At 37.5% G+C, this 10,663-nt stretch overlaps 1 protein-coding gene across 1 annotated transcript; it reads left to right on the top strand.

Annotated features, from left to right (window-relative positions):
* Positions 1-6,112: 6,112 nt before the first annotated feature.
* Positions 6,113-9,097, top strand: LOC145160119 (la-related protein 1C-like). The gene is made up of 6 exons (XM_079079225.1): positions 6,113-6,944; positions 7,227-7,815; positions 7,916-8,072; positions 8,151-8,241; positions 8,315-8,386; positions 8,496-9,097. Exons 1-6 carry the CDS (start codon positions 6,447-6,449, stop codon positions 8,679-8,681), a joined length of 1,593 nt encoding a protein of 530 aa, XP_078935351.1. The 5' UTR covers positions 6,113-6,446; the 3' UTR covers positions 8,682-9,097.
* The last annotated feature ends 1,566 nt before the right edge of the window (positions 9,098-10,663 follow it).

The following is a 10,663-nucleotide window of genomic DNA, read 5'->3' as shown; positions in this document are numbered from 1 at the left end:
CGGTGACGGTTCTTGATAGGAGGACGAAAACCTTGAGGAACAAGGTTGTTGAGTTGGTGAAAGTACAGTGGCAGCACCGCAATGGCTCATAATGGACATGGAAGCCGGAAGATGAGATGAGGAAGCATTACCCAGAGTTATTTGCGGCAATGGACTTCGAGGACGAAGTCTGATTGAAGTGGGGTAGAATTGTAACATTTGTGATTTAGTGGTATGTTCCTTTTTAACCCTTATTGTGAACTATTTTCATTTTAGTCCCTAGCCGAGTATGTTGGGCGTACTCTATGAGTACGCTGGGCGTACGTGGGAGTATGCGGGGCGTACGCTAATCAGGCGAAAACCCTAATTTTTACGGTTTGTGCCCTATTTAAACAACTTATGTTGCCTTGATGGTATCTTTTGGTAAGCCTCCACTCCCTTAAATCCTAAGAACGAAACCCTAAGTGCTATTTATGAGTTTTGAGCTTGGAAGTGAGTTTTGGTGGTGTTTTTGGTGATTTGAAGGAAGAAGAACACGTGGAGGTTGCCTTGGTGTGGATTGAGCTTGTAGATCCAGAACCATCATCAATTTTTCAAGCTATTTGAGGTATAAAGCTCTCAACTTGATGATTTCTTATGCTAGATCTAGTTTAGGGCCTTGTTTATGAGTTTTTGGGTCCTTTAAGCCTTGTTTGGGAGTATGGGCTACTCCAACAACTTGGGATGATATATCTAGGCTTTTCTGAGGTCTCTTGTTCATAAAAATGGTAACTTGATGGGTTTAGTTCAACCATGCAAGGTTGATGTTCCTCTTAATGGAGTTAAGATGCTAGAATTGGACCTTGGGATGTTTTTATCCATGCCAAGGCTTAAAGTCTTCGACTTTATGGGTTAGGACCTTAATATGATGTTATTTTGTGGATTGAATATTGATAAGTTCTTAATTGTTTAAGTCGTTTGGCTAAGGATTTGAGGTCAAGCCAGTACGCGGGGCATACTCCTGGGTACGCTGAGCGTACTGGGTGCGAGCCCGTTTCTGGATCGATCGGGTACGTACGGCGTATGAGCCTGGTACGCCGAGCGTACGTTAGTCTGTGGGCCGAATGAGTTGTGGGCTTGGGTTATTTTGGGCTATGTTTCGATTGGGCTTGGCCCCTTAACTTCTATGGGGAATTTTTGGAATTTGAGCTATTATTGGACATTGGGCCTTCTTAGATTGCGCCATATCAGATTTGGGTGCCATTTAGGAATTTGGGATTTTGGGAGCAAATGGGTTGGGCCTTGGTTCAGGCCAAGTAGGAAAAAGGGTAAAATGGTCTTTTACCATGGATGTTGGACAAGTGATCTAGATTATTGATTATGGGTTAAGACCCAATTATTAATTAGGTATTATTGATGATGTTAGCGCGAGGATTTTTCCGAATCAACAGTCCGAGCTTTTATCCGAGATATTCAGCAGCTTGAGGTGAGTTTCCTTACTGTGTTCGGCGGGTCGAAGGTACCAATGCCGGCCCATGGTTTATTATGATTAGGGTGCTATTTGTCTGCGTGACTCTGCATGTGTGATATATGTTATGTATACCGGGCGGGACCCGATGCCAGGCGAGGCCTGATGATTATCTTGTATGTTATTTATCTTTGTGATTCTTGCATGTGTTTATGTGTTTGTACATATACCTGGTGGGGCCCGATGCCGGACGGGGCCCATTATTACTGACAGATCTGTTCTGAGCAGGGCTCGATGCCGGGCGGGGCCCATTATGTGTTTGATATGCATGGTATGTGGTATTTTGGTGGAACTCACTAAGCTTCGTGCTTACGGTTTTCAGTTTATGTTTCAGGTACTTCCAGATCGAAATGGAAGAGCTCGGGGTGATCACATCGCACACACCATGATTGTTTTGCATTTTATTTGACTCTGATGTAACTGGATGATTTTAACATATTCTGATTTATTTATGGTTTTTATGAAAATGTTTTGGATGATGGCTGAGTTATTATAAAAACAAAATTTTTTGGTCTTAAAATTTGGGACGTTACATGCACATCCTTCAGTTTTTATGGGATTTGATTTTGGGATGCTCTGATTTGTGACTACTGACACTTTGGAAACTATGTTTGTAAACATTTATGGTTTTGGGTTGCTTTGAAAAAATGAAAATTTTACCGTGATTTTTGGGATGTTACAAAAATGAAAGGTAACGACCTTTAAATCTGATGCGTAACCGCGTCGCAGTTACATGTTCACCTCATCACGATGACTATTTGACTTGAGGCCAAAGGCAATCATCTACTTGCCACGTCGTGACCATCTTCTTGCCACACTGTGATACACTTTCTCAAGGGCACTATACTTTGGCCACCACACCATGGCACCCATACACTGCGGTTTGGGGAAAAGTGTGTTGCCATTATTTCTTATGGATAAGACTCGTCGTGCCATGGATATTCATCCACCGTATTGTGGTGCCGGTTTGACATCAATCCTTAGTTTATTTCACTCTAGCCTTGGGACATTTTTTCTTCAATCTTCAATCCTTCATAACTTCTTCATTACTAATCCATTTTTGATGTTCTTTGTATCCAAGTGAAGGTGAGAACATGCTTTATAACTATGTTAAGTTATATCTCACTAACTTAATACATGTCTTAATCTGTTAAGTCACAAAGTTGTCCCAAAAAGCATAAAATTCCCATTTTACCATTTTTACCAAAATGCATATTCTCATGTATTATTTCTCTTGAACTTACTCATCTAACATCTTCTAAGTGACTTAAAGTATTATTGGCCATTTTTATGAAGTCACAACTTCATAATCTCATATCTTTTTCATAATTGACCATTCTGCTATTTGGTCAATATTTGACTAAAAGTCAAATCTTTCTAAATTTCAGGTTCTTATAGTTGACCCGTTAACCATTGAATTTTTGACCACATTGACTTTTGGTCAAACTTGGAAAGATATGAGTATTAGACTGAGGTTTGGACTTTTATTAGAATTAGGTGGTTCGTGATAGCCATTTCGTTTGTAGATATTGCTTTCAGATTTTAGCTGCTAGTTTCAAGTGAGTTTTCTAACTATACTATATGTGACATTATATGTCCAATGTGTGGTAGGATGTTTGTGTACTGTTACTATACATATGTCTGATAGACTAGAGTAGTCTTTTATTATGATGTTTAGTAGGTTGTATGATGTGATCTTATGCCTTCGTTTGCATGATAGCTAAGAGCCTGAAGTTTGTATGATGGCTGCGAGCCTATAGTTTGTATGATGGCTAAGAGCCTATAGTTTGTTTGATGGTTGAGAGCCTACAATTGTATGATGGTTGGGAGCCTATAGTTGGTATGCATGATGATATCGTGGGATTAATGTTTTATGTATTGTATATGCGGTGAAATATTTTGTATAATGGGGATGTTACTAAGCATATGCTTAAGTTTTAACGTTAAATGCATTTTAGGTTGTTCAGGTGTAGAAGGGAAGGGCGCGACGTGACTGTACACTCACATCGATGTTATGTTACTATTTTGAGACTTCTGCTCGTGTTTATGATTCAACTCTAGTTTAACATTATGATTTATGATTTTTAAACAAATGGTTGTTATGTTATTTATTCAAAAGATGGGGTTTGGATGTTTAATCATATTTTAAAAACAAAAATTTTATTTGAAAATTTAGGACGTTACATAATCATGTTTTAGTTTAGTGTTAGAACAAATCGTTGAACTCAAATTAATCATCATAAGCCCTTAGAGTGGCATTAAGGGTCTTTAAATCAAAATGTTCAAGCTATGAAAGCTTGTTGGAGGTTTAAACTCGTTTTGTGCTATGAGGCATTTCTAATAGTAGAACCATATAGTGATTATACTCGACCAAGTAAACCTTTGCTTGCACATAATTCTTTTGACCCATTTTCACTTTTTGTTGCATCCATTGCCTTTTATAAGCTTATGGATGATGGAAAATGAGCAATTTAGGTTTATATACTTTCGTTTATGTTTACAAAAAGTAATTAGTAAATAATTCCTCAATTTATTTGATATTAGGTAACTAATATACATCCAAACGACACTAGAAATGAAGTAGTGTACTTGCAACATTTTTGGTGAGATTATTACCTAAGAATACATGTCTCTATTGTACTTTGAAAAGAACCTTGATTTGATTTTTCTATGTGCTTTTACTACTAGAGATACTATATGATATATGTGTACATTTAAGAAATGTATTTGTAAATAATTTCGAAAATGGGGACAAACAACTTCGTTTTGAAATCAGATTTTGGTCATGAATTTATGCATCCACTTAGAATGAGATATGACTCACGTGACAATTTATGACTCGAGTATCCATGTTATTGTGATGTACCAATATTCTAAATAAGCCCTACTTGTACGTGAGGCTAACTACCTATCATGTGGTTCATGTGTAATAAGCACATGTTTCTAGCGTTTGGAGTCCATATATGTAATGTGTGTTATGTGCTACCTTTAGACATGTTATTTATAATTCAACTTTAGTTTGGTGTTTTGGGGTTGAGATGACTTGGGTTAGGATTTAGAAGCATATGCATTGCATCCTTGAAGTTGTTGATTTAATCTTGATATTTTGATGATGTTTACCGATGCCTATATGTTAAATGTGTCTTTCCCAAATGATGATTATTTACCATACTTTTCATATTTTAAAACATTTTAGGGGATTGACTTTGGTTTAGATTGCCAGCATATCCAAAACCCACAAGAGGTGACATCAATAATGCTCACTATGCTTTCCAAGCATAGTTGACTGAAGATAAATTTTAGCTTTAGAATATTTAGATGATGTTGTAGTTAAGATTTAAAATGTATGTTAGACTGTTTACTTCCCATATTTCTATGATTATTTATTATACCCTTATATGTCTTTATAACTTAAACAATTTCTAATCTTAAGGACTTGACCGTTTGAGACAATTGTCTTGCAAATTGATTTTTTAAAATATGCTATTTTTATGAAAATAGTTCGCGTTTAATTTCAAATGACTATTTTTAGATAGCCCATAGTCCCTATACGAGGAATATATCATACACTATTTGCAAAATTTACAATTTCATGGTTAGTAGATATATACTACATATGGGCAGACCTAGAGGGTTTCTGGGGTAACCGATGCACCTCTCAATTTTTTTTGGCATAATTTAAACTTTTGAGAAAATTTTCAGTGTAATATAAATTTTTCGGCATGATATCCCCAAAATCATGTGTGGTACCTCTGTAAATTCAGAAGCACTCTATTGTTCCTTTCGATAGCTTTCAAGAGTCTATTTCATACATCATGAAAAAACACCTTGCCGTTGTTGAAGAGATCGGCTTGCCGTTGTTAAAGAGATTGGGTTGCGTGATCTCAGAAAGGATTTGATGACTAAATGTTCATATTAAGGAAAAGAGAGTGAGAGGGCAGCCCTCGCCCCGATCATCCAATTCGCTCCAACATACATGGATCCATTCTTCACTTTGCTTTCCACCAAGCCAATAAAATCTGCCCGTTTGCCGACCAAACATAAGATCGAAGAGCCTATCTTGCAATAAACCCTTTCTTTTTAGTACTGTGACTTCAAAATATTCTAAGTTCAAAATGCAAATTAAAAAAGAAAAAGACACTTCATACCCAATTGATTGTTGCTCGTGAAATATTTATTGCAAGTATCATTCTTGTATAGGATATGCTTTGAGAAGCTATTTTATGTTTTGCAGCCACTTCCACAACCACGGTTGAACTAGACAACTCCAACCTACTATCCAATTTGTTTGACTGGCCCATTCTGTTTCCTATGAAGGGACTAAAAAACGAATACAAGCAATCACAAAAATACAAGGGTTGAATAAGCAATAACTTAAACTACAGGGGCATGTTGATATTATGCATTCTATCTTCCTAAAATTGTAGCAAAGATAGATAGGCAGAAGGAAACATTGAGCAACGCTAAACTCACAGCCGAACAAATACCGCATTCCGTGCAACTACCCCTCGGTCAACACCATTACATCCTTATTTCCAAGTAAAAGGTCAACAGTAAAAAGGGTATTATAGTCATTTGATTTCATCCAAAAGCGTCCAATATCCCAGAGATATAGATATCAGATAGAGACACAGCTCCGTTACCATTTGTGCGTATTTTCTCTGTGCGTCTGAACTTCAGCCTTCGTGCTGTGTGTGATAGCGGCGATCGGATCCTCTTGTGATCCGTCGAAGCAATAATCTTTGGAACATCAAACCCTAAGCATAGCATTCTCCGTTAATTAGTTGTTCGGATTTCATTTCCCTTTTATCCCCCAATTTTGATCGTGTTTTTGGGTTTTGGTTTTATATAAACTACATCGTTGATCAACTTATCGACCTAGAATCCTAATTTGAATCTGAATAAATCAATCGTATTCGAAACAGATTGAATTTGAAGTTTGTGTTCCAATAAAAACCCTATGGCTGCCACGAACGTTCAATCTGGTGACGGCGGGCTTAACAGCCCTACTTCGCAGCGGGGGGTTTCCTCGTCTCCGTGGAGTCAGATTGTTCGCCGTGGCGGCGGAGGCGGCGAGTCAGAAGTGATTTCTCCGGTTGTGGTGGCGACGGTTGGTTCTGCTCCGGTATCACCGTCGCGTTCATCGGTTCAGGAGCATGTTGGTCACTCTTCTCCTGATTGGTCTCCGTCTAAGGTGGTTCAGGAGGCGGTCAGCTCTCCGGATGATTCGGGTACTGAGGGTCAGCCTGATGGTTCTGATAACAGCGGCGGTAATAACGCGTCTAAGAAGCCTGTGTGGAATACACCATCAAAATCAAATGGAGTTGTTGAGGTCGTCAGTCCAGTCATGGGTACGGCTTGGCCTGCGCTAGGTGAATCCACTAAAGCTTCCCTTAAATCCTCTTCATCGGAGTCCTTAAAAGCCCTTTCAGATGGCCCCTGGCCACCTGCATTACAGGTAATACCACAGTTGTCCTGCACACCCTACATCTATGATCTATCGATAATAACCTAATTGACTGTTTCGTCCGATGAAATTTGGCAAATTGAGCCTCCCGAATGTATACCTTGATAATCTCACCAATGTATATAGATAAAACTTTGTCTTTGAATTCAACCGTGTTTAGGCTTTATAAAACTTTCTAAGTTTCAAACACAGGAAGTTCTCAAACCCATACATATCCAAATCTTACAATATACAGTTACAATTCATCTTATGTGTGTATATGTTACAATGTAGGCAACTGGAAATTCATCTTCACCACATAAACAGTCAAGTGCTAACAATGCAAATTCCACTTCACTTCCAAACCATGTGGCACCAACAAGGCAAAGGTCCATGAAGCGAGGCGGTGGCAACTCTACTGCAAATGGGGTGGTTTCTCAGCCACCACCAACAAGCCAAGATTCAGTGGAAACACAAACACCCAATAACACATCTGGGAAACCAGGTCTTGTTGCAGACCAACAACAACCTTCTCCAAGAGAGCACACAGTCACACATAAAGATTCACAAAAAGGAGGCTTTGGATCACAACCTCACAGTGGCAACGATCACAATCACCACCGGGGTTCATTCAGAAGAGGCAATGGTGGACAACATAATCACAACTATGGAGGGAAACGAGACCATGATCGTGGTAATAATCACCAGGAATGGAATCAACATAGTAGAAGCTTTAATAACAGAGATTCACATGTGCAATCTCCAAGAGGGTTTTCCAGAGGTGGTGGTTACATGCGACCTTCTGTACATACCTCTGCTCCATTTATCTCTCCACAAATGCCTGTTCAAGTGCAGCCTTTTGGCAACAACATGATGTACCCTGGTGAGTTCAGTTTTTCCATTATCAAAATCAAATCAAACAGTATTTACATTATCATTCTATAAAGTTTGTGGTTCTGTATGATGTTTACATCGTGTTGCAGATCCGACATCTCCTGTAATTTATGTTCCATATGCACCACCACCAGAGTCCCTTAGAGGCATGCCTTTTGTTACTCCATTAGCACCTTCAATGTACTTTGCTGTTCCGGATCCCCAATTGCATGCTAAGATTGTGACCCAAATCGATTATTATTTCAGGTAACCTCATTTTAAAAAAATGTAGATTAGGTTTGTTTAGATTACTATCAAGTTTGTTGTTTAAATGTTTCATTGTAGTAATGAGAACTTGGTGAGAGATACATACTTGCGAAGAAACATGGATGAACAGGGCTGGGTTCCTGCTAGCTTAATAGCAGGCTTCAAAAAAGTTAGTTTATTTTTTTTTGCTAAAAAAACAATGATTTTGTTATATAGTTCTAATATCTTTTGTTGTATTACAGGTTTCTTATTTGACAGATAACATTCAACTAATATTAGATGCTATGCGAAGTTCGACAGTTGTGGAAGTGCAGGTACCTTTTATCATAATATTTTAATCCCATTAATTGGATTTCTTTTACTTTGTAGTAATTTAAATATGTTAATTTAGAAAGTGAAAGTAGTTGAATGATTTTGATGTAGGGTGAGAAGATACGGAGGCGAAATGATTGGATGAAGTGGATGATGCCTGTAGGAGGTCCATCAAGTCCTCAAGCTGCTGTTGGAAGATCTTCAAATGATAATGAAGAGTTGGTGTCACAGCTTCAGGGTGTTCATCTTGCAACTTCTCAGGAAAAGTTCACCACTCATGGAGGTTCAATGGCTTGAAACTTATACCAAACCTTTTAACTAAAAATTCAAACATTTTGAGAAGTTCGGTTCTTGATGATCATATGATATGATGACGTTTTGAGAGAGGCAAATGGACTGATTTTAAAAAAGAACAAAAAAAGGAGGAAAAACTTTAATAAAAAAGATAGAATTATTATTATGATGAGGAGACTTTAAACAGTGGTAGTATGGGTTTGTTGGATTTAAAGATTTACTTTTGTTTGGACCATTATAATTGTGGATCTTGATTTATTATGTTTTGTTGATACTTGATAGTTGATACTACGGGGGGAGAATTTTGTGATTTACTTCCCCACCACCACCAACTATACTATACTTGTGCTGCACCTTCTTTCAGGTGGTTGAGGGTTTCCAGATTTGATCAATTCAATTGTGTGCTTATTATATTCTCACTTAAATCTTTTGCTTTCATCTTTTGCATACACTTTTACATGCTATAATTTTGATATGCTGGAATCATCATCTATTTCAAAGTCAAGTTTTATGTTTTTTATGTTGTTTGTGTTTCAAAATTTGAAACTGGTTGTGGTTTAGCTTTGGATAAGCTCTAAATGATAGTCATATAGGGTGTTGATGTGATACGGGTTACCCTTTTTCTAAGTGTTGCAAGGTGAGCTTGTAGAAGGTATACACATCCTTTGGCTACTCAAAACATGAAAGTGATGATTTCTCATCCTTTTAAGCTTGTAGATGGAGTTGCCTTAATTTGTTGCACATTCTTCTACAATTAAGTGACATTTAGAGTTTCTTTTGCTTCGATCTTGTATGGGTATTGTCAAACATTTCTTGGCCTAAGGACATGTCAACCCGTACAGATTGAGGAGATGCCATTTTTCTTTGACAATGATTACGCGAGTCGATTGACCACATGATGGTTTTAGGTTTGTGAAACATTTTTCTTTGGAGACATCAAGTAGCGACTTGCTTCTTTACCATTAGGTTTTGTGGTTTGTAGAGGTTTCCTTTTATGCTTTTATGGCCTCAAGGGTCTAATATTAGGTGTTATAAGACCACATCTTACAAGATAGTGACCTATATGATATGGATTCTTATTATGTTTTTGTTTTGGCTTGTCTTTGTGATACGATTCCAAGCTTTGACTTTCGTGGTTTCACTAACAATGACACCTCCTAAAGTCCAACATGCATTGTCGTAAAAGTGACTAGATACGGAACAACACATTGACACGATTGTTAGACACAAAGTAACTTTTGAGTATCCATGAGCACAACATGAGCACAACATACGTTAGATTTTCTTTTGACTATCCCTATAGATGGAGTTGTGGAATATCGTACGATTATTAAGTATTGTCTCATGATTTGATTATTTTTGGTTGATGAGGTATGTTGAATTTGTCGAAAGGCTTGCTTGGACTATTTTGGAGAGCATTTAGTACATTGTAGAGAGCTCTCACGATTCAATTACCGACATGATATAATTATGGATGTTCTTTTTGACGTATTTAGGCACATCAATGTTTCTACCAAGAAAGAGACACTTATGAACTTTTTGACCTATCCGTTGGAAGATAGGTCAATATTTTTTTTTGTTTTTTGAGTGGGTAGGAAGAAAACACACATGTATGGATTTAATAGGGCGTTCCTCTTTTGCGAGCCTGAGGAGTGGGTGTTTCACCATGGTGCATGCCGCTTGAAAAATGATTCATGCAAAGTAACAAAACATGAAAAAATATACATGAAAAATCAACATGTTTTTGTATAATTTGTGTTTGATATAAGTTGGTTTCCTTGCTTCAGACGCAACTAGTCATACATAGTAATGTTAAGACCTTGAGATCTATGGATGTTGTAAAAGAATTTGAATTTTCCATCTAAAAGATGTTAGCGTTGCGATTTATTGCCCGTTTGTTTAAATATGTTTAAATATGAAACAATGACTTTTTGTTATGTGAGATTATTAACCCTCCTTTTATTTTAGTGTTTATGGGAAATCGG

The sequence above is a fragment of the Lactuca virosa genome, chromosome 2 (genome assembly GCF_052849685.1).
Source record: "Lactuca virosa cultivar CGN04683 chromosome 2, Lactuca_virosa_CGN04683_v6, whole genome shotgun sequence".
NCBI lineage: Eukaryota > Viridiplantae > Streptophyta > Magnoliopsida > Asterales > Asteraceae > Lactuca > Lactuca virosa.
This window is presented reverse-complemented; position numbering and strand designations above follow the sequence as displayed.

Excerpts from the sequence above, each read along its gene's own strand:
- LOC145160119 (XM_079079225.1), top strand. The coding sequence starts at position 6,447 with ATGGCTGCCACGAACGTTCAATCTGGTGACGGCGGGCTTAACAGCCCT. Across the intron at positions 6,945-7,226 it reads CCTGGCCACCTGCATTACAG|GCAACTGGAAATTCATCTTC; the intron begins GTAATACCACAG and ends GTTACAATGTAG. Across the intron at positions 8,387-8,495 it reads CGACAGTTGTGGAAGTGCAG|GGTGAGAAGATACGGAGGCG; the intron begins GTACCTTTTATC and ends ATTTTGATGTAG.